The sequence below is a fragment of the Gouania willdenowi genome, chromosome 16 (assembly GCF_900634775.1).
Source record: "Gouania willdenowi chromosome 16, fGouWil2.1, whole genome shotgun sequence".
Lineage (NCBI taxonomy): Eukaryota > Metazoa > Chordata > Actinopteri > Blenniiformes > Gobiesocidae > Gouania > Gouania willdenowi.
The window spans coordinates 8,930,319-8,956,241 of NC_041059.1; the positions used below are offsets into that span (position 1 = coordinate 8,930,319).

General features: G+C 36.4%; 1 protein-coding gene across 1 annotated transcript in view; it reads left to right on the plus strand.

Moving 5' to 3' along the window:
- atg5 (ATG5 autophagy related 5 homolog (S. cerevisiae)) overlaps nt 1-15,452 on the plus strand; it is a 28,786-nt gene extending 13,334 nt beyond the window's left edge. The window contains exons 8-9 of the mRNA XM_028470636.1: nt 3,929-4,046; nt 13,903-15,452. Of these exons, the coding sequence (XP_028326437.1) occupies nt 3,929-4,046; nt 13,903-14,039 (255 nt within the window). The 3' untranslated portion in view covers nt 14,040-15,452. The remainder of the gene's footprint in view (nt 1-3,928; nt 4,047-13,902) is intronic.
- Nucleotides 15,453-25,923: the final 10,471 nt, after the last annotated feature.

The following is a 25,923-nucleotide window of genomic DNA, read 5'->3' on the forward strand; positions in this document are numbered from 1 at the left end:
AAGGGACAAAACATGTTTTAAAAAGTTTATTAAAATGTTTGTTCAATCAAGCATCAAATTTGAATTTTATTTGACATTTGTGTCTCTAATGAAGAATGCTGTTTATATCAAGTTTCTCCAGGTCAATTTGTTGAGTCTCTTTATGGCAGTTTTATTACAAATACAAGCTATTAGCAGAAAATATTGTCAATATTTTTATTATTATATAAAAAAGGTATTATTACATAAAGATCCACAATAGAAATAATTGTGTTAAATATTTAAATTTTAAAGATTACAGCCAAGCATTGCGGATTGCAAAAAAAAAAAAAAAACATTAATGTAGAACTTAAAGGTGCAGTCCGCGACTTTCAGATCCCTCTCTCCCCGTTGCTCTCTTGCCCTGACTCCTAACTTTCCAAAGTCCCTCCCTTAGAGGAGCTAACAAGCTAACGTTAGTCCGACAGAAACATCACAGTAATATAACATGCACTGTTAAAAGCATATTACTGCAGCGTTTCTCTATCTTTCTGTGCACACACCTCAGCAGCAGCAGCAGCAACAACACAGTGTCACTTACAGCAGCCCACACGGAGGCTGCTTTAAGTGACACTGTGTTGTTGCCTATACAGAAACAAAAAAAATCCTCCTACTTAATACTTTTATTTGGATGCAGGAATTTGACCAAAAAAACCTAATTGCGATTTTTCTGACAGATATTGAGATTTCGATTCGATTTACGATTTAAAAAAAAAAAAAAAAATTATACATTTAAACGCATATGCATTTTTTTTCCCCAAATTCTGTTTTCCGCCTTGATTTTTTTTAAATTCCGTTTTTTTAGAAATATGGTTTAACTTTTTTCCGAAAATATTAGTTTTTAACTCCTGCAAGGAAACAAAATACTAATGAATTAAAAACCCATAATTAAACAAAATTGTATGTCAAAAATAAAATAAGATACAATTAAAAGGAAGATATAAGTTGTGCTGTGAGGAAACAAAATAATTACCAATAAAAAAAACTACAACTAAACAAAATAGTTTGTCAAAAATAAAAATGTAATTTAAAATAATGAGCACAATACAATTAAAAGGTAGATTTCTCACTGTTCCTTTTTAATTATTCATGTCATATAAAGATGTATGAGTGCAGCATTGTCACTTAATTCCCCCTCAGGGATCAATGGTTTACTGAATCTGAGCAGATTTATTGATTAAGTTTTGATCAACTGAATTTAAATTAACCTAATTTAAATGATCCTGATGACATCATTCCAAACCGTAATGATGAAACAAAATTAAGTGTGCCAGACAAATCACGTGTAAGAAGTGTTATTTCACCATTAGAGGCTAGAATATTTTACAGTATCAGAAGTTATCATTATCTAAGACGTTTCAGACTTTACAATCCCTGGTATCGATGGTCTCGTCCACAACAACAGAACAACTTTATCCACAGGTCTTCTGTAGCTCTGATGAGATTTTGTTTAAATGCTCTGAGCAGGTGAAGCTGATTAAAGCTGCTGCTGTTCTCACGGAGTGCAGCAGCGCTCCATGAGAACGGACGGAGCTTCACAGACATGTTAAAGTTAAGATGGCACTGGTCTGCTCTGATTTAGGAGTCAGGGATGATTAGCATAGTTTTTTGCCAGGTTAGACAGTGTTTAGGCGGTGTTTGAAACGGCCAAGATGAGAGTGGGAAGGACATTAACGCATTAAAAAAACATCCTTTCCCTTACGGTGATGCCATTTAAACCTGATTCTGTCCATTTCAGCATTCAACAGTAGAAAATGTTTTCATTATGGATTCAACGTGGATTTTATAGGGCCCTAGTGTAGTTGTTAACGCACTCAGAGACTCCCTGTAGCAAAAAAAAAGGAGGCTCGCTGTAGCGCATACAAGCATGTGTCCTGTAACCATCTCTGATTGGTCAGCTGGTATTGAGGAGATTAAACAATTTTTTTCAAATAAACTTAAGAAAATATTCGGAAAAATTAGTTGCAGCTAATAATCTTGGGGTTATGGTGGATCTTGAAGCTATAGGCAGAAAAAAAACATGATTTGATGTCAATTTTCCAAACAGAATAATCATCTGACTGGTAATCAATAATTTCATACATCAGATGCACTATTGATTATGGACCATGCCTCATTAGATGTGTTAAATACATTATAATTTACTTTGCAAAGTGTAACAAAGATCCTTAGTAAGCAGATTTGTTGTAATGAGTTCTTAAAAATGAATATGTGTGAGTTGTAAAGAACTACCCATCAGCCTGGGTATCAACACTTAATAATTTAAAGTGTAATCCTCCACTGGTGTTCATTTCAGCTTTTGAGAAAACAATGTCTTTTGAAAATGAGGTTGAGGTTTTTAATTTGCCGATGGACGGTCTCAGAGTTCAGTGGAAAGGCTTTCGCTCACCTTTCTCAGTTCGCTGGGACACATTTGGCCTGACAGTGCTTTAACTCCTGCTCATTAGCTGGATTGAATCATCTCCATCAATTAGGCATCATCTTGAGTTGCGTTGCTCTTTTCACTGAGCGAGAGCAGGCCGTCTTTTTTTTCACCGGAGAATTAATAACGCCTTCCACTCTTGGTGTTGCCATGAGCCAGCTAAGGTGTCCCGCCATCTGAAAAGAAAGTGTCTTCATCCAAAGCATATCACGCTTCTCTCTAGAAGGATCAGTCGCCCCCCGTCTCAATAATTAATGGCTTGTCTATTGAAAAATGCAACGAAGAAGCTGTCACTTTGGACACTCTCCCTGCTCGGGCTGTTGGAGATGATCCCTCACGAAAAGCTTTACTTCCTGTCAGTGACTCAGTCTTTCTGGTAACCTGAGTGCAGCCTTCACACCTAAGCTGCCACCTTCTCCTTGCTGGTTCACGCCTGTCTCTGGGGTGTGTGGTTACTGCGCAGTGACCTGATCCCTGTTCTAGCTGGTTTCCTTTTCACGGCTCCACAATTAGGCCCGATACTGTGTCAGACACCTGGTTTGACACCATGGGTTGGGTATCTCTCTGCAACACATTTCCATCTGTGAGGATACAGTTTGACAGCTCGGTCAAGGCAAGGCTGGATCTGTCTACTAATACTGCTCTACTGTCTGCTTCTGTGTCCAAAGATGGATTAGCCATCCATTGTGACATGTCTTCAATACTTTATGATTAGCAACCTGTTTAATTGACTCGTTATCAGTAGGTTTCCAGTGTTGCTCTTTCTGAACCATACTCTGCTATTTAAGGTAGTGGTTCTCAACCTTTTCAGCCCATGACCCCAAAACACAATTTCCAGAGACTAGGGTCCCCCACTTTACCTGAAAGTGAACCTGAAACATTGAAGAACAGTCATGTGGAGACAGGGCCATCTGTAAGGGGGAATAAAGGGCAGAACTTTTTGGGGCCCATTCAAATTCAGCAAAATGATGGTCCATTGTTCTTTGAATCTATGATAACCACATTTATTTATTTTTTTAATCTGAATAATATCCACTGTTATCCAGGCTGCCTCAAGTTCATACAAAGACATAATATATCAGTAAATTTTATACTATCAATGCATTATTATTGATTTGTTTAGACATAAATGTACTATTGAGATATAAACTTAGACATATTTATGATTTTTGTTGTTGTAGTTACACATCCAAGAACATTTCTGGAGTAGTAGTCGTAGTAGCTCCAGGAAGAGTGTGTTGAAGTTTGAGCTGACGATTTTCAAGATTTGGCCAATTCCCTATAACACAAAATGGAGAGTATCTCGATACAAAATACCACAATAAAAAATAAAGCATGCGTTTCATTGACTTTTTTGATCGAGAGGCCAAAACCTTTATATTTGATATATGTTCATTATTGTTGTCTACATAAAAAATTCTAGTCAACAATGTTGTATCAACTGTTAAACACTGGTTGTTGATTGACTGTGTTCTTATTTTTTTGTAGACAACGGGAGACAAGCCGTTCATCCAAAAACTATTTCGTCCTGTGTCACCTCAAGGCAACCCACACACGCTTTGTGACTTACTGAAAGAGATGTACCCAGCTGCTCTAACAAATGATGGTAAATCTCCAACCACACACCATATATACATGCTTTCTATTATTTTTTTAGCTATAAGAAATAATTATTTTTATTTTAATTCAGACTATTTCCTTAGCAAATGTGTGGGACACTTCATCTACCTGAAATGAGAGAAGAATAGAAGTAGCTTAAGGTTTATCTTATTGATGTTACCACACGGGGCCTGGTGGGATCCATTCATTCAGATAAGAAAATCTATAGAGCAGTGGTTTTCAAACTTTTCAGCCTGTGACCCACAAAATGAAGGTTCCAGAGACCAGGGACCCCCACTGTACCTGAGGGTGGTTGAACACAGACATGAACATTGAAGAACAGTCATGTGGAGATAGGGTCATCCATAAGCGGGAATAAAGGGGAGTGCTTTTTGGGGCCCAGCCATAAAGTCAGCAAAATGATGGTCCATTGTTTATTATTATTTGCTCCATAGTATACAGTCATCTTAAAGATGTAAATCCTTGTTGTAATCTTAAATATAATGGGTTCAAAGTGACAAAAAATGGTGGAAAAGGTTTTGAAATGAGGGTTTAAAAACCACAGGTATTGGTTAAAAGTTGCAAATTAGAGTAGTCTAAAACAAGAAAATTAGTGTAAATTGGCAAATAATGGGCATGAAAAATCGTGAATGTGGTTAAATTAGCAAAAAATAAGCATAAAAATATGGTGAAAAGAGACAAACATGGGTCACAATATGTGACGTAGGGTGGGAAAAGTGGTGCAAAGGGTTTATAAGTGATGAAAAAGCATTGAAAATTGATGTAGAAGTGCCAGAAATTGGAGTAATGTAGCAAAAAATGCAATAAAAGGAGGAAAAAATATGGCAAGAAAAAGGTGATGAAAATAGGTTAAAATATGGCAAGTTTGGTGTTGTTGCAGAAAAAGGGTAAAAAAATAAGCAAAAATTGGCTCAAATTGTTAAAAAGCATATTCCTTGTTTCTTAAATGCATCTGGCATCCCCTTCCCGGTACTTTGTTAATGGACAATATAAAGATGAGGTTTTCTCCTTCTCAAAATGAACCAAATGCGCTAAATCTGACTGTTTACTCACATCTATGGAGGTAAACTGTGGAAACTATGCAAACAAAGACCAAATAAATGGTCGACTACAGTTGATTTGCAGCTCTGGCGGAGGTCTGGTGATGATGAAAGAAGAGATGGTAGAGAAAGGTGGGGGGGTTTAGCAGCAGTCTAAACAGAGAGTGTCTGCAGAGGAGGAGAGAGGAAGTAGATAAGAAGACAATAGTGTGTTAGAACACAGGACCCGCAGAGGACTCACCTGCATGTAGGAGACAGACATCACACCCCTGTCTGTCTGTCTGTCTGACATCGCTCTATTTCCACCTCTTCATTGTTTGCGTCTCTCATTCACTTTCAGATAGAAACAAAAGGGCTTTGAACCAGAATCATGTAGGACATCAAATGTGTCTGAGGCTGTGTTAGATGTAGGTGTTTTTCTACTCGTCCATGATGCATTGCTTCCACTGTGACATTAATAATCACCCTCAAATGCTCAAATGCAGATACCAAAACAAATCTTTACATCTAAGGTTTGTTTACCTGAACAGGCCACGTTCCATTTTTAACTCACATTTTTTTTAACTCATTCAGTGCCAGCCATTTTCAGAATTTCTACCCCCCTGAGTGCCACCCGTATTTGAGCATTTTGACTGAACATTTTGTACTATGACTATCTGAATTCTGACACCAGATTCTGAAAGATTGAAGATCTCACATCTAAAGGTGCGCTGCTGCCACTTTCAGGGCACCAGTTGGTTACTACATCACATTACAGCTTAGATATTGATGAGGGACATCCGCCAGGGTTTATTCTTGTAATCGCAGTGAAAAAACGTGAATGACGAGTTTTCTCATCAATGGCACTGAGTGAGTTAATTTCTTTTTATTTGTATCTCCATTAGCGTTGGCGAGAGCCATTGCTACTCTTCCTGGAATCTACACTCAATACAATTGTCTTTTCAGTGCAGTATACAGTTACATATAACACACATGCAACAAAGCAAACAAACAACAACTACAACAATTTACAAAACAAAAACAACATTCATACAACCTGGGCCTCGAACATTGTTTTCTCAGCATTTTTATTTTGTTATGCTATGCTATGCTATGCTATGCTATGCTATGCTATGCTATGCTATGCTATGCTATGCTATGCTATGCTATGCTATGCTATGCTATGCTATGTAAACATGAGCTCATCAAAGATAAAGACGCACACAAATGACATCATCAAAGCACAGTTTTCAAAAGTTTAAATCTTACAGTATTCTTTTAATTAGAAGATGTTTTACATTTTGAAATCAAACGATCCTTTATTATATTTAGTTAAAGAAGACATTTACTGCTGATATAAAGCAATACAAATTAAGATTATTGATTTATACATTATTATTATACATCATTTAGGGGTATATTGTATCTGTTTTTTTTTTTTATTTATTAGGTATATGTATATGAATTGTTTAAAGCTAATATTTGGAGTTTCTGAGAAATCTGTTTATGTATGGTTATTTTGAAATGTGAAAAAATACCTAACTAGTCTTTTACTATCGTCTACTGCTGGTGGTCATTCATATATATTAGTATATATAAGTCCCTCCTTCGTTCTAAAGACCCCTATACAAATAGAAACGATCGCAGAGTGCGTCCAGCCAATAGGCTTTGACTTCCTGTTTTTGAGACTGTCAATCAAAGTGACTGTGGAACTGTGTACGGAAACAAGGCCATGGGTTACAACAGCAAACAGGTAGTATGATTTTGGCTCTTACCTGACCCATAGGGCTATATCAATGCGACCTGATGCGACCTTGTTATGATCCGCGATGCACGTGCAGAAAATTAGAGGCATGGCTTCTGGTAGATTGGGAGAGGCATTGGGAGGAAGTGAAGCTGTTTAGGGCGGGACATCGAGACGTTTCTCAAACTCCGGATAGCAGCTCTAATGTGTATTAAGTTTAATATTTAGAATAAAATTATTCTTATTTGTCAATGATTTAGATTTTGTGCATTTTGGTCAAACTGTCCTTTTTTTAGTGTTAATCTGAGTGTCTTAGTTATTTATATCTGATTTGTCACATCGCTTACGTACTTGCTTGTGTTATTGTTAGATTTAGATTAAGTTGAAATCAGATGTTCTAAAACTGTTTGTTTTGTAGGCTTTGAGAAAGTTGACCTGAATAATTTATTATGGGTAAATACGAGCTATTGGACATTTATTTATAGTATGTTAAAAAATAAAACTTTTGGCATTTAACATCAGATGATTGGTTATATAGCAATATACATTTACAATATATTCATATACATTTACGGTTATTTATCAGGATACATTTACATTTATAGATCACATAAAACTAATCAAACTTACCCTAATTAATTGTATTTAGTAGCTTTGATTATACATCATTAGGCACCTAGAGCCATGTCACCATGGCCACTACTTTTCATTTTATTTGTCTTCACTTTAGGTAGAGTAAATCTACTGTGGAATTTATTTATCATTTAACATGAACAACTTTCAGACAAATTGATATTTATTGGAACTTCAATTTTAAATTATTATCCTTTATTCTAGTGTATGTGTAGGATTATTTTCTTACGCCGTTTCCTCTTTTATTTATTCCTATCCTCTTTACTCTTGATCTAAAACCAGTTTCTTTTTTCCCTTTGATCTTTTATCTTAGTCTCGGGTATAGTTTACAACATCTTCCCCATCTTTCATGTCGTTGACTTTAAATCTTTGGGGGTTTTTTTTAACCTTTTTTTGGCTCCCATCTCCACACAGAAGTCTGCCAGCCTACCTGGTGGATCAAGGTGAAAGTGGACTTTTGTTTGGTTTCCACTTCTTCCTCGGCTGCTAGATGAGTTTGGCTGATAGCCCAGATTATAGTGGCTTGTTTGGATTAGAGAGTTCAGAGAACAAATTCTCTTTCAGGGTCCTTACGATTGGCAAAAAAAGAAAATCTTGGCTGCTCCACTCGACTCTGTGATCTTGTCAACATCACATAAAAGGTGTTTTCAAGCAGATCTTTCTTTGTTATGTCTGGGAGAGGATTGCTATTGACCCCTCCAACACCCCCAAATCAGCTCTGCCAAACAAATGGGGGTGGATAGAATTAAAAAGATGGGGATTCCCAAATTGTCTTCAAGCCTTGGATGTGCACTGACAACCCCCCACACCCCCACCACCATGCTGTAGAAAAAACAAACCCAAAACACTATGTTACTGTAAACTACAGTCAGCCATGACATCTGTTGGATCTTGTCATTGTTTGTTTAAAGCAGATGAGGGATTACAAGTACTCACGTTACTGTAATTGAGTTGCTTTTATGCATACTTGTACTTTTTTGAGTAGATTTTTAAATCAGTAATTTTCCTTGCACTTAAGCATGTTTTAAAAGAAGTAAAGTAATTTATTACATTTTTACACCCAACTGTTACTGAGTAAATTATTATTTTTTGTTTTAAAATGATCAACGGACATTGTGAAACTACAGAAAATGATATGACCAGACAACAATCAAATGCGTCACATCATAGCCGACCAATCAGTTTAAACGTAATGTATGGTTCCAAAACAGCATTGATTGGAGGTCAGGGTTGGGGTAAATTTTAATTGTAATTGTGCGATTGATAATTAACGTATTTTTCAGACTATAAGGCGCACCAGGTTATAAGGCGCACTATCAATGAATGGATCTGACCGGGTCTATTTTCATACATAAGGTGCACCGGTTTGTTTTTGTTGTTGTTGTTGTTGTTGTTGTTATTTTTATTATTAATATTAAGGGTCATTAGGCCAAACAAATTAGTCAGATAAGTCAAACTTTATTCAACTCATTAACAATAACTCTCAACATTGTTCAGGTTTAACACATAAAATATAGAACATTAGACTCACTTTTTCTGTTCAGTATGTTGAAGCACAGTACTGTACATATCACTCCACGAGGCGCCTGACTATGGTAGCCCTGAAGTGCCAAAAATCCATCAAGCGGTGCAACTTCATAGTTTACCAAAGTTGTACTAAAACATTTTGACATATTAATTTCATACATAAGGCGCACTGTCGATTTTCGAGAAAATGAAAGGATTTGCCTTATAGTCCGAAAAATACGGTAATTATAATTATGACTTAATTACATTTGTAATTGTATTTGAAAAAATATGTTGCTGTTGTAATTATAATTGAGTTCAGATAATTGACAATTGTAATTGTCATGGAAATTATCTAAAAACTGTCAGGGCCAAGGCATAAATGTTTTTTAAAAATTAGATTTTTTTTTTCTGAGATAAGGTGATCATAAAACCCTAAAACCAATGCAAATGTGATAAGCACACTTAAACAAGAGGAAGATTATGTTTATGGGGTTGTTCATTTCATGCTCAGTAATTGTGATTAATTGAATTAGAACTTTAATATTTGGGATCGTAATTGTAATTTACTTTCAGGAGAAAAATTGTAATTGTAATTGTAATTGGAAAAAATGTCGGTCACTGTAATCACAATTGAGTTGTAATGGAACATGGATAATTAAAATGTAATTGTAATTGAAAAATGTAATTGACCCCCAACCTTGATTTTCTCAGTTTTAGAGTTCATAAATGTATCTATACTTAGAGTCTGATAATTTTTTTTAAATTTTTGATTGAATTAATTGGTATTATTTAATTAAAAAATAAAAATTGTACTTGTATTTATTTTATACAGATGCATTTGTGGAAAATAAGTTAAGTTCCAATATTGCAACATTTTGTCTAATGTTTTTTAAGTTTATACATGAGATTTTTACTGTATGCAAGGGAACTGTTGCAAGATTTATTACCAAAAATAAATGTGGAGGTGAAGTTAACTAGTGACATTTACTTTGAGCACTATTTAATTCAGCTACTTTTTTACTTGTATTTACGTATTTCCTGTCTACGTCCTCACGGGGCTCCTCAGCCCACGCACAACATATTTTTTCTAAAGCCATTTCCTGTCAACACTTTGTTTTGCAAGCAGCGTTGATTGTTTTGGAGATGAACCCAATCATAATACACCTACACGTTTATTATTGCCAGTGAATAATCAAAGGAAACCCCCAAAGCATCAGCCCCTGCCCCAGCCCCCAGTCACCACCTTTGCGTGTCAGATCCACACAGCCAAACTACTTGGCCCCGCCCCCTTTCTTCTTCTCCCCACATCTGTGGCACAGCCCGCTTGCTGCTGGCACGCTTCCTGGTGCAGGCTGCGTCAGTAGTGGACGCTCATCCAGCACTTCAGAGGCTGCGGGGAGGGAGGTGTGCGGCTTTCAGTGTCTACTTTGATAAGACGGATCTGGGTTTTGTGTTTGTGTTTGTGTTTGTGTGGTTTGTGTGTGTGTGTGTGTGCGTGTTAGTGTGTGTGTTAGTGTCTGTACGCACAACCTCTGCATCTGACAGGAGAATTTAATTCCCATGACAGTGTACTAGTGAATAAAATTTGGTGAGCACGAAAGCTGAACATGTTTGTAATATAGTTTTACGAGTAGCACTATAGTGACTTGATGCTATTTGAGAAAGTGAAAGTATAGAATACACTTATTTGAGATTGTGCGTGGTGTTTTAATTTGAAAGAGAATAAACCTTTCAAAAATCACAAAAATATAATTTACATTTTAATTATTTAACTATTAATTTAATTAATGTTTATACAGGTTTTTTTCTCACTAGATTTAGATTTGAGAAAGTGAAAGTGTTAGAATAAAGTTGTTGAGATTGTGTGTGATGTTTTTAATTTGAAAGAGAATAATCATTAAAAAAATTACAAAAATATAATTTACATCTTTATTGTTTAATTAGTTCATTAACTATTTCATAATTTTAATTTGTATGCAGTTTTTTTCACTAGATTTAGATTTGCGAAAGTGAAAGTATAGAATACAGTTCTTTGAAATTTTGTGTGATGTTTTAATTTGAAAGAGAACAATAATTTTTTTATAAATGTTCATACTGTATTTTAAAAAAAACTAGATTTATATTTGAGAAAGTGAAAGTACAGAATACAGTTGTTTGAGATTGTGTGTTGTAGAAGCATTAATAATAATGAAAAATTACAAAAATATATTTCAATCATTAATTTTTTAATCAAATACTAGTCATTTCAGGTGTCCCCATTTGAAATTCCAGGCGACCCCCTCATGGGGTCACGACCCCAGGGTTGAAAATGACTGCTCTAAACTAAGATCATTTCAACAAGTTTCTCAACAAGGCGTCTGCTGGTCGCTTTGATGTTTCCTTTGGAGTTTCCTTGACTTCCACGTAATAATAAGTTCTTTTTGAAAAAAGGTGGTTAAAATGCTTGATAATATTGAATAATATACAGAAAAAACTTGCTGGAATTATTACACGGAAGTCAAGGAAACATCAAAGCGATCAGCAGACACCCCTGAAGAAAACTGACAGTTGACAGTTGAAACATGTCAGGAGATCAAGGTAAATTTCCATTGTGTGAATAAACGAAATTTAAACAATGATAATTAATAATAAATATCGCATGTATTTTGTCTTTAAAATGAAAATGAGTTTCTAGTACTATTAGAAATGAATTACAGTTGGTTCTATGTTCTTAAAAAATGTATATTTACATGGTTTCATCTCTAACCTAAAATCAAAAAATAAAATATACTAAAATACCTGTTCCAAAAAAAAAAAAATCTCCCATACGTTCATAACTACTGAGTATATCTTATTTTTATTTAAAGTAAACAAATCACACAAACGACTTGTTGTTGAGACACCATCCTGGGGAGCAGCTAAAGTCTCGAGCCTTCCATTAGAGGTGAGCAGAGAATTGGCTTAAGGGTTGATTTTCTATTCCAGACATTAGTTTCATGCACGTTTTTCTCTTAACCAAGTCATCAGGTGGAGGGTGGAGTCACGTTTCAGACTGACAGTTGATGTGCAGCCCCAACCGTCCTCTTGGTATTACGTGTTTCAGTGTGTGTGAGATAAAAAAGTGCTCAATGCGTACAATCTTTCTCACGCACATGCAATCATCCAGTCCTGGGTCAAATCACAGGAGGTTTGGACCGTAGATTGGACATTTTCAAACTGTAATCACGGGTGTATTCTGGCACCAATCAACTTAACCAAATGTAATATTAGGTGGATATGCAATTTCAATGATCAAAAATCATTATTATTCTGGGGAGTTGAAACAATGTAGATCTAAATTTAAATGCCACGATGTGATTATTAAGGGTTTATTTCCTTGTCCTAGGAATTAATGGTGTAAGAGTAAATTCATTTGGTGATATATTGTGTATTTCTTCGTTCTATTGTCATACCGCCCCAAAGAATTGTCAAATGATTTTTCGAATCATGTTTTTTTAGCGAATAAACCATTAAATTGTGCTAACGTATGCATAGCATATGAAAAATTGTAATTTTACAGTTTTATAAAACATACCACTTGTTTTGATATTGGTACTTACAGGTAGATACATTTACTTGTTCTCGCAAGTTTAAATTAAATTGTATTTCACACCATTTTGTACTTCAAAAGGGGACATTTATTGTCATCAAAATAACCTTTGATTTTAAAACCATGTATATAAATGATCTATCCTCTGAAGTGTCAACAAATATTTAATTGCGGTTTGATTCGTGTTTACAGAATCTCTCCTGGTCAGTTCTGGTCAGTACTATTAGTAGTAGTAGTAGTACTGATAACATTTACCAAGGTCTCTTCTCAGAGGCTCTGTCCTTGTTATCACTAACCCTATCGGCAGCATACAAAACCCTGAGACCACAGAAACAACTAAGATCATAGGGACACACATACACTGAAACCAATGCCTCTAAAACCTTTTGACCAAATACACCATGTGTCCGCATCTGACCAGTAACCCTACAACTAGACTGTCTCATTCAAAACCACCTCAACAGGGTTTTACTAGTGGAAGATAAAAAAAAAGGCTCTAAGCAGAAGATGGATGATGCAGACAGGACCCACAATAGAGATTTACAGAATGGAAAAGGTAACTTACTTTTTGAGTTTGAGGTTAGAAATATTCAGATCTCATTGGGCTGAATGGGTGAAATATATCAAACCCCTGAGACCCGATTTTGTTAATTAGATGCATTGAAGGAACACTCGTGTTTTTTGATAACATGTTTTTATACTTTTTGTCTCATCTTCTGTATAACCCATTTTAATCTGGGTACTTTCTCTCTGGATGAATATAGTTATATTACGGCCTCCGTGGCTAACCCCAGGATAGAAAAACAAGTCCATAGAGGTCAATATTTGTAGTTTTAAAGATGTAACTGTCTAAGAAAATTACTACATTATACGCTTGATATGTACATGTGCTTTTAACTCTGTTACCCATTATGTCAATGACTAATATAAAAAAAGAAGAAAGAAATGAGGGGAAATTTGTAATTATTGATATTGCGATATATTGCAAAGTATTGCGATATATTGCAAAGTATTGTTTGTAAGTATTGTTTAGTCTTGGAATATATTGGGATACATCATGTCATGACATGCAAAATCGTATCGTCAGATTCAAGGCAATGCACACCCATACTAGGAATGACTGAAAGCTGCTATGATCAATACTATTTTTTATCAAATAAATCCCTAGTGTAGGCCTCATTGATCAATAAATCAAAGATCATTTTAATAGTTTGCGTCTGTGTTCCAGTAAATGATCTTCATATTTTTTGATCAATGAGGCCTGCACTATGTCTTTATCTGTTAAAAAATGATCGTGTCAAGCAGCTTTAACCTTAGATTAGAGGTGTGCTGCACAGTGTGTCATCTGCTGTGCTTTCTTTCCTCTCAGGTGAACAGAAACGCTACCAGGTGTTGATCCATGGCATCGAGCCCCTGCTGGAGACGCCCCTCCAGTGGTTAAGTGAACACCTCAGCCACCCTGACAACTTCCTGCACATCTGCATCGTCCCTGTCCCCACAGATTGAGACAACACCCGCCCCCACCACCCCTCCTCCTTTCTATTTCACCGTTTCTATGACAACGCCCTGGCTAAACTGCCAGCTTCCTGGAAACAGACGGGTTGTCCAGTGGAGACTTTAGTCTCTGTAACAATGAGGGATTTGATCTTTGATGATAAAGACAAACAGAACAAGAAGCGGGTATCGTACACATTATTTTTTATTTTTTTTGTTTTTGTTTTCATTTCTGTGTGACTTTAACCACTTGGGTACTTGTGTTCTCCTTCAGACCTTGTCTGGGTGTTAGGATGGAATGCATCATTTCCTCCTCTCTAGTAGACAGGTGGACGAGTGCAACGAGAGCAGATATCTAACAAACTACTCACCCCTCTTCTCTAAATAAAATCCTCACTATGGGAGAAGAGGAAATGAGCAAATTCCAACTTTTATTTTTCCTACTGGTGTGCTCAAAGATGGACAGAGAAGAGCAGTGGTTGTTTGCACTCATGGAAGCTGCATGACAAGTTCAACTCAAGTTGCCTTAGTTAACATATTGTTTAAAAAAAAAAAAAAAAAAAGATGTTAAATTAACATTGTCCACAAACTGTACCGGTAACTTAGTTTTTCTTAAAATAACGGTGAATTTGAAAAAGAAAAAAAAGTGGATTGAATCGTTCAAAGTAATAATATTTGTTCTTTTCAGGTGAGAATCCAGAAACTTTTCTTTTAAAAAAATTGAAAAAAATGTTCTTTACAAGCAGGTGCCGTGTCACTTTGGGCTGATTTTAAGTTTGGATTCAGTTTTTTTTTTTTTGCTTCATCTGTCAAACTGTTTTTCATCCTCAAAGTTCAGCTTTAAACAACCTGAAGTCTTACTTTTCTAGTGAATAATAAACACTTCCTAAATGTCCATAATCACATGCTACAGCTGGTGAAAGGGATCTGAAAAAATATTTTAAAAGAATTATTGTTAATATATCTATAAAATATAAAAAAATAAGGCCACATTTGTCAGTTTTTAACCTAATTTTATCTTTTTTCTAAGATCACAACAATACAAAAGAAATGGATTGTGCTTGGCTATTAATGACGCTTCTTTAGTTCTGCTCAGTACCTACAAGTGTCCAACACGCAGTAGGTTTTCATCTATCTGGATAAAAACACGCTGAATTTGTCTGTTTTTTTGTCAGTTTATGGTAAAGCCTGTTTGTCCGCTGCCAAATTTTAACGCGCGTCGCGTTCGTTGTTGCATCAGGACGCTGCAAATCATTTGCTGACTAATGGTTTTTTGAATGTACGTTTCTGTTTGTGGACTCGAGCCTCTGGTATAACGGAGACAAAGTTTTCGAATGCAAACAAAATGACGTCATGTTAAAGTCATCCAACACCAGACTTCTGTCTCGCCTCTTTCTCCACATGTATTTTGTTTACATCTGTTTACACTGAAATAAAAAAAAAAAAAAAATTAAACTAATTGCCTGACATTTTTACAACAATTCATGATCACACTGCTGTATTAATGTGTGATGGCTGTCTCAATGGCTATAAAACCATGCAAAATAGAGTAAATGTGCACATGTTTTGATGTAGATGGCTGGGCCACTGCCTAGAGCACTATTACATTGGCGCGTTGGGCCTTTGGGGGGTGTTGCTGGGTGCCCCTTCCATTGTCCTACCCTGACTCCCTCTTCCCTGTTCCCTTCTCCAACACCCAGGTGTAACACTGCCCTCTCTTTTTATATCCTCCCTTTAATAAAGTGTTTCTTACCCTTCCTTAGGGAGGGCTGGTGATGGTCACAGTTATGCAATAAAATAAATGAATTTATTTAATTGCAATAACAAAACATGCATAGCTGTCGTAAAACGATTGCACTTCATGTAGTGTTGACCTCCGACAGCATGTGCAGACAAAGTAAAAAATAAATAAAAGTTGAAAATGTTGAACTCGTCAAGCAACTTTGAGTGACGCTGTGTCGCGACATCCAATGGGCAACAAGTTTCTCCCCACGTCACTCCCCTGGTGGTCACGTCACTGAGGTAGATGAAGCGAGCTAAAAGTGCGACTGTTCAAACGACTCATCACGGGCGATTTAAGCAACTATAGTCACTGAGGTTGAGTTCGGTGTGAACGCACCTAAATAAGCAAAAAAACTACTAAATTAAAATAAGGAACTTTAATAATGTGGTAACACTGTCAACATTAGGACTGTAAAGACACTGATAAATAAGGAATTCAAAAGTGGCATATTATGTTACGGTTTCATTTTTTTCAGAGAACTGTTCTTCAGGATGATTTTCTGAAAATGTCCATGTTAATCAAAAAGAACACTAAAACCACTTGCTGAATCATTATGCGGAAGTCAAGAACACATCAAAGCGATAAGCAGATGCCTCTGAAGAAGACTGGCAGTTGAGAGTCGAAACATGTCAGGAGATCAAACTAAATTTCCTGAAAAATTGTCTGAATAAATGAAACTTTTACATATTATTGATAAAAAAGTTCAGATACTTCAGTTACAATATTAGGGCTGAACCGATTCATCGGTCAGGATATTGACCGATTTTGATCAATCGGCGATAGCTAATATCGGCTCGATTAATCAGCCAGGCTCTAATTTAGATTTTGAGTTCTTAAGTGTATCAGATGTGGGATAAAGCCCCAGTAACCCTGCGTCTTTTTGTGCTATTTGTTCTTCAGCGTTCTTGTGTTTCAGGTGAGCTTCAAACTGAACCCCACGTATAGTGAAAGTGTCCTGATGTGTGAATTGTTGTTTTTTTTTTTTACCTCCAACAACCTCCAGACATGACAAAGTCGTCTTCCCTCCCCTCTGGTGATCTTTTCACTTCATCCTTGTCATAAAGAGAAATCCCTGCCTTGTGTTTTACTGCTGTCACTCAGTCGTTCTGTTGCTCTTCATCTCTCCTGCTTAATCATCTGTTGGCATTCCATCCGCTGCTAATGAGACCACTAAACTGTCCAGACAGGCCTCGGGTTGTTATGTCACTTGGTTTTCTCTCTCTGTGTGTGTGAGTGTGTTTTCAGGGAAGTGAATGGTGTTACATGAGTGCGTGTGTGTGTGTGTGTGTGTATAATTACAGACAACATATTCAGCCCCCTGCAGGTGTTTGTGCTGGACACATCACTTTGAATTTTTTCAAGGAAAACACAAACGCACAGTTTTTCACGTCGGCTCATTTATATTGTGTGCATCACAAGTGATTTCACACATAATGTCATAATTTTGGGTTTTCTTCACAGCTGCCGTGCACATTAATATGGCAGATTTACAACGCTGAGTCAAAACGTGGAGCCTTGCGTTGGCTAATGTACTGTATGTGTGACGTGTGTGTGTTTATTGAATTGTGTTCATCACTCACAACAAAAGACTGTAGACAAAGTAATGAAAAGTCTGGCTCGTTCGTTGGACTCTGACACACACGTTTTAATGGGAATTCCCAATCTGCCGTCCAACCCAGAGAACAAGCTCGAGAGCAAAAAGACAGAATTGTTCTGAAAGGATTGCATTACTGTTCTTTATTTTTACATAAATTCACCATGTGTGAATGTTGTCCTGTTTTATTGGGTTTTAGGCACTGGTTGATTCAGGGGTTTGACAGAAAAAAGTAGTAATAATCCAAACTAATGAAAAAAAATACCACAAAATAGGGTAATTTCATATTTTTTCTTCTTGCGGTTTAATTATGTAGCAACGATGTCAACATAAGGACTGTAAAGCCACTGATAAGAAAAGGTAAACTTGTACATTACGAAATACAATTTCCTGAAAAACAGTTGTTCCAGACTAATTCAACACCAAGAAAAGAAAGTGACTATACGGACAAGCCCGGTGATATTGTATGGCTACCGAAGTACACGTACGTAGCGTCTTAGGGTTAGGGTTAGTTTTAGGTTATAACCCAATATCGCAACATGTTTTAGGGTTAGGTTTAGGGTACGTTTTGGTCTTCGTCACGTGACCTAAGCTGGCCAATGACTGACCTATCACGTGACGTAAACTGGCCAATGAGGGGCGCTGCGTACGGATAGAATGTCGGTTTATTGATACAGCAACCGTACAGAGAGCCACTGCCAAAAACAAAAAAAAAGAGTAATTTCATTTTTTTCTTATCACGTTTTTCCATTTTTTTTAAAAAAAAAACCTTTTAACAGGGGTTTGTAAATATTTAGGAAAACTTTAATAAATAATATATTCCATAAAAAGAAAAAAACAACACCCCACTTTTCTGTAAGTGTGCGCTTGTTGTAATTTACACAATTGCTAATGCAATCATTTCATTTAAGACTAAATTACTTTTAAGGAAGTGTTCATTGGTAAGTTAAAAAAAAAGAATAATTGTGCTAACCACATTATATTTTTCTGACACGTCACAAACAAATCAAACAGCGTTTAAGTGAAATAATCCCAATGAATAATTGATAACTTCATGAAAATGACATCAACATTTTGAATAATCTTTTTTTTTTAAGTTAATTTCACTTTATTTAATCTTTATTTTTACCAGGCAGTCTCAATGATATCAAGATCTGCTTTTACAACATAGATTTACAATTAGCACATACAGAACACATTGATATTAATCAACATCAACAAAAAATAGTCCAAGAAAAAACAATCTGAATAATGATATACTGGTTATAAAGATTAAAATGTTTAGAAGTTGGTTTAAAGCAAATGTTTTTTATTAGTAGTTTAACAGCATTGACAAACAGGTAATAAAAAACCCCAGAACTTTTATTTTGAAGGGGATTTATTTCAGTAATGCCATCTACTCACTTTCTTATGATAAATGATGTTTTTTATTAAAAAGCACAATGCTTTTAGTATTTTTCAACTTGTTAAATCATTAAAATAAAGGTACACTATACCGTTTAGTCATATTTTTAATCTTTTTTTTTTTTTTTAAGTCGTCACATTTAGTTCTAGCTCCAGTCCAGCTGTGGTTGCGTAAACTCAAATGAATCGACTAAATCTGTGGAGAATAATGTGACTAATATTTACTTGTCTTTGTATTATTTAACTGGAATTGGAAGGTTTGAAGTTCCCACGCAGCGATTACTTCTGGTTGGCTCATCTATCATCATTTCCCGAAGCTTCACATATATACGTCCAAATTAGTTGCTGATTGGAAGAAATTAGATGTAATGGTTTTTAATCTTTGTATTTATAACCTACACTTTAGTTTTAGTCAGGTAATGAAATACAGTAGTCAAAGAAAACTATTGTGATAATTATTAACACACATAATAAATGTGGTTTAATCCATATACGCGTTCTTTGTTTATACTTTATCAAACAACTGCTCACACTAAATGTTCTTAAAAGTGATATTCAATATCCTTTCAGGTTTAATGACTCAAATTAGAGAAATTAAAAGGTGCTCTGAGTTTAAGGTTGGGCCAAATGAAGCCGCATCCGACTCTGACATTTTAAGGGATTTGGAAATGAACAATTTAAGTTTCCATTTAAACTGGAACTCGTTTGTTCTTTACAGTAATGGATAGAACTTTACCGGATTTACACCAGATTCCCTGAAATCTCACACACACACACACACACACACACACACACACACACACACACACACACACACACACACACACACACACACACACACACACACACACACACACCATCTGCTGAAACCACAAACTATGCCCTCCCCTCTGTGTACTTGGGCCCCTTTGGTCTAGTGTGATTGGTGAAACACTCATTCATGTTTATAGGCCCTGATGTGATGATCCTCATTAATGTGTCTGTTACCGCCGCCATTGTTAGTAGCACTACTAATAAATAATAACACACACAGTTTGTGTGTTTTATGACTTTAAAGCACGCCTTTATGGTTTTTAAAGTTAACCAAAGTAATTAGTAGTAGTCGGCTTAGGTTAGGTTTCCTAAATCTAGAGAAGAGATGAGCTTTGATATGAAGATACAGATGTTACCAGTGCTAAATATATAGCTTCACCCCAAACACACACACACACACACACACACACACACACGCACACACACACACACAGTTTCAAAGCATTTTAGTCCAACATGACCTAACGTTGTGTTTTGTTATACTTTTTACTATTTACTTGATTACATTTTTAATTTTATTTACTTTATTTAACACTGAAGGGAAATTACATTACACTCTGATATATTTTTAGGGACATGCTTGTCACACACATAGGCCCGAATCACACACATGCACAAACAGGACCTGTGGACATGCATCAATGGAGAGATGTCATGCTCTTATACTTATCTATTTCATTATTTATTTTATACTGTGAAGAAACTTTGTGACTATTGTCTGTGAGAAGCGATATACAAATACATTTGGCTTACTTGCTTATACACACACACACACACACACACACACACACACACACACACACACTTGAGTCTGCACAGCCTGGGAAAGAAAAGGAAAAAGCCACAATCGGTTACATGATGTTTCTAATTCGGAATTAAATAACTCTGAATGAAAGTATTCTGGGTTAAGTGTTAAGTCTTATTCTAATATGATACAACTCAGATTGGAGATGTTTGTAAATGACAGGACAAGCAGTGACAAGTTGCTGGTTGAGACTCTGCAACGTCTTTTCAATGGTTTCAGTTGTAAAATAGAATGTTTTTGCACACACACACACACACACACACACACACACACACACACACACTTAAAAATACATTTAGATTTACACATTGAAAGCCAACTAACTCATTCAATTCAACTTTATTTATATAGCGCAGATGACAACAAAGTCATCTCAATGCGCATATCAAAATATAAAATTCATAATAAGAAAGAAAAAACCCAACAAGATCCACATGAACAAACATTTAGCGACAGTGGGAAGAAACAACTCCCTTTAAACAGGAAGAAATCTCCAGCAGAACCAGGTTCAGAGGTGGCAGCCATCTGCGTCGACTGGTTGGGGCTAGTGGACAGAAGGACCAACAGAACAGGATAGAGAGATAGAACATCAGAGTGTCTCAGACTAGTTGAGCCATGAACCACAGACCAGGAACTGCCATCATCAGCTTCACGACACCTGAAACAGAGCAGAGAGAGAAGAGCGAGGAGAAGGCACTGACTGCAGAAAAACATGATACATTATTATCAAGTCAGCCTGTCTTGGCCTTGGGCCTCACTCCCAGTGGCCTAGTCAGCACTTAGTATAAAGGTGACAAATCTCTTCCTGTTTAATGGTAAGCTAACAGCGACTCCATGGTCTGTAAATGTGACCGTTCACAGACGAGCACATGTGATTGAAAGTAATAAGTAGCTCAGTTAAAAAGTACTTAAAGTAAAAGTTACTGGTTTCTTTCACCCACCACATTTATTTTTGGTAATAAATCTTCCCTTGCATACAGTAAACATCTCATGTATAAACTTTAAAAGGAAGAGACAAAGAAATCTGTATAAAATAAAAGGTTTTTTTTCCAAATAAAATAAAATCAATTAATTCAATTAAAAAATAAATAAAAAATGAAAATCTCAGACTCCAAGTGAAACTACTTTTAGGAAACTTTAAAACAGTGTCATGTGGTTAACAACAACATAACGGGTAGAAACCACAACCTGAACCCAAGTAAGCGACTGGGCATGGATCAGAAATGACACGACTAAGAACATATAGATTATGTTCATGTGACCATGAAACAGAAATAAAATAATATTAATAATTTACTAAGTAATGGTTGGGTGTAGAAATGCAACTAATTACTTTACAGTTTTTAAAACTCACTTAAGCACAAGCATATGCAATAAATATGACAAATGAAAACACTTTGACTAAAATGTTGAGAGTTGAACTATGGAATCAATGAACAGCACTACTTCATACCCAAAATACATTTGTATTCAGCAGAAAAAAAGTGTTTTTGGGGTTTAGTTACTCTTTAAGTACAAATGAAATACACTTAAAAAAGTACAAGTACCCATAAAAGCAACCGAATTACAGTAACATGAATACTTGTAATCTATTACTTTCACCACTGAATGGTTCACAGTCAGATAACCTGTCATGTGAACTCAACTCTTAGAACGTAAATAAAGTGTTTCTTCAGATAAACATGGTCCGAAAAGTGGTGAAACCTGCTTTAATTATTCTGTCTTCGTTTAGGAAGCTCAGATCTTTCAAAGCTCTTCTAAAACCAACTCGTTTCTTGTCGGGAACAGAAAACGATGATGTGTCGTGACGAAGTGTAAAAACACAAATAAATAATAATGTGCTGAGAGAGATAATACCTAATATCATCGCATCGAGATGATTAAAAACCTGAATTACATGCACAGGGTGGGGTTCATTTTGACTGCAGATTTTCAGTTAGTTTTAGTCATAGACTAAAACGCAACTTAGGTTCTAGTCAAGATTTAGTCATCAGGATTATTTCAGTGATATGTCTCGTTTTAGTCAAATAAATCAGGAATTTAGTCGACGAAATCAGTCACAGATAGTCGACTAAAATGTAAAGCGTAAGAGTTCACGCTTTTTTGAAATGTTCAATTCTCATTTATGAACTTGATATGGGATGGTATAAATGTTTGTAAATACACACACGTTTCATTTGATCAATGCGTACGATCACATGATCACGAGTTCTGATTGATTTTCTCCCATGTGACAAAATAGTTTTTATTTGTAAGAATAACGTCAATATATTTTGAGATTTTGAATTTTATTTCGTCATTCTTCAGAAAAATGTAAAAACAGAACAAACAACAGTCAATTGTCTAACTAATGATCTGTAGTTTGAAGCAAAAGCTCATAACACACACCTATCCATCACAAAAACAAAACAAGGATCCCTAGATAATAAATACAAAATATTTTAATAATTAGGAAACTAATGTTACTAGTTTTTACAATACAAATTTAATATACATTCGGCACAAAGTTCTATAAATATAGTTTATGCATGCACATAAAAGATATATACATATATATTCACACATTTACACACATACATACTGTATATACATATGTACTATATATACACATGTATGTATATGATTTTAACAATATACTATTTAATATTTCCTACACACAATTCATCAATTCAATTTTAAATATAAAATATAGTGTGGCAATATTTAAATTAATAATATTATCTATCACAACATGTACCTTTGATTATATTTCGATGTTTTTTTTTTTTTTTTTTAAATATTAGTCATAGTCTCATTATTATTACTTAAAAAAAATGTAGTCGACAAAAAATATGATGAAAATTTTTTACCAATAAAAACACTGGCACAGGGTAGGGGATTTACACACACACACACACGCACGCACGCACGCACGCACACACACACACACACACACACACACACACTCACACGCATAAACACCAAACCAACAGAAAGGCAGACAACAATAGCAAAACAACTTTCCTGTGGCTGGTTTTTTGTTTCCAGTAATCCCCGTACACACACATACACACACATTTACACACACACTTACACACACACACACTTACACGCACATACACGAACCTGTTATTAACCCTGCCGCCTTCTAATAGGCAGGTGCTGAAGGCAGAGAGACGGACGGTCCCCACAAAGAAAGAGAGAGAGTATGACAGGAGGATGTGTGCAAAGGGCTCTGCACTTTGATGTGTCTTACACACACACACACACACACACACACACACACACACACACACACACACACACACACACACACACACACACACCATTAATAAGCACTGTGTGTCGCTTTCCGCCTGTAGCCTTGGGGTCAGGACATCAAGTTTGCTTCGTGTGTGTGTTTGTGCATGTGTGTTTGTGCATGTGTGTGTGTGTGTGTGTGTGTGTAATGTAGGCTCCTGACTGTCTGCCGTTATGTGTCACAAACTGTTGGAGAATAAGGCATAGTTCATTCAGGTTGGCGTGATCACCTGTTTGCTGCTTCCTGTCCTTCCACACACACACACACACACACACACACACATAATTACAGCCTGTGTAGCTCCAGAGAAAGTTGTGCACACCATATAACCGTCTAATTTTAATATTCACACAACAACAGTAAACAAGGTGTGATCACAAAGCTTCTGGCATTTCAACGCGTTCAGTTAATGTCAGTCATCACATGTGTTTGTGTTCGAACAGCCAGGCCAGGTTTGAGGATGCAGCACTAATTAGACTGGCTTTGTTTGGTGTCATTGTTTATGCTTTATGCTTTTTAACAGTCATTTTAGTTTAAAAAAAAAAAAAAAAAAAAAAACAGGTTATAATTCTAGCATGAATCCACTGTGGGTCAAGCAATGGAATTAGTGAAATACAGGTTAAGCTTTAAGCTTTTATCAAGTTTGCTTTTTTATGTTTAAAGTAGAGATGCAGGTGGATTTTCTCTATCTCAGACTGTTCTGCTGCAAAACTAATAAACCCATCTATTGTGGCGATTAATTACGTTCATAATTCACCCAGTAACTGTGAAGTGGTGGAACATTATTGTATTGAGGAGGCTGTTTCTGGTCGGATGTATTTTGGTTTGGTGTGTGCATTGTGATGTTAGATGTCTGTAGAGAAGTGTGGGTGATTGGAGAATAAAGTTTGGAGTTCCATGCTGAACATGCTGCCTCTGACTCCCGTTCATCGGTTCTACATTATCCAGAGAGTGGCTTGACTTTATTTGCGCCTCGGTGCCGTTTCTGGATTCACCAGAGCTGCGCTCGGATGAGAGTCGGTTTCAGCGCTACTTCTGTCTCTCCCGTGCCCAGTTTGACGACCTGCTGACCTGCATCGACGCTCGCATCTCCTACCAGGACACCGACTGCAGGTGCTCTACAGGGGACTCCCGGCGGCTGATGGTGGCTGTCGGCTTTGGAAGTTGAAGTATTTTTAACAAGACGAACAAACTTCAGCCACGCTGTGCCGCCGAATTAACCGGAATCTTTAGTCAGATTGGTTAAAATTGCAGAAATTTGCGGTGATTGGACAGAATTGCAGTGCTGCGCAGAATTCACTGGGAATGACTGAATACTAAAAGTATTCTCAGCAAAATGTTGTAGTCGGACAAAGGGGGTACTTGGATTCACAAATAAGAGAAAGGAGGTACTTGAGCCAAACAAGTTTGGGAACCGCTTCTCCAATGGGAGCAGTTCCATTGGGATGTGTAGCTTTTTGACCAGTGCATAGTTGTAGCAGGCGCACGATTGTGGTGCCATAGTCGTTAGCACGTACGCCTCACAGCAAGATGGTCCTGGGTTCTCGCCCTGCGGTGGACACTTGGGTCCTTTCTGTGTGGAGTTTACATGTTCTCCTGGTACTCCGGCTTCCTGCCACAATCCAAAAACATGACTGCTAGGTTGCGCCCTGTCTAGGGAGTTCCCTCGCCTAACGCCCGAAAAAAGCTGGACATAGCGACCCTGAAAAAGGATCAAGCAGGTTGGAACATGGATGGATGGATAGTTGTAGCCTGGGGTCGAACCATATACTGTATGTATTGTATTTGGGATTGTTTGTGATCATTGTTACCTCCGTCTTGGAGGTAATATTTCCACTGGTATTTGTCTGTCCATCAGTCCATCTGTCTGCTAAAATGGATGTTTGTTAGCAGGATACCTCAAGAAGTTCTCAACGGATTTAAATGAAATTTGGTGATCTGATAGAGAATGTCATAACAACAAGTCAATCCAACAAGATCAAAGTTGGATACAGATACATGTAGTATCCGGAAGAAGTCTTTGAGAAAGAACATTTCCAGTAGTTCTGAATGGATTTAAATGAAAATTGGTAAGCTGATCTAAACTTGGCAGAGGTTTGCGCTCTTGTGTTATCTATGAGTATTATTTACCTTTAGCCCCAGATCGTAGAATGGTGGATTTTTTAGAGTGTAGCACTGTAGCGCCTTGGCCACATCACAAGAACCTTCCAACTCTAA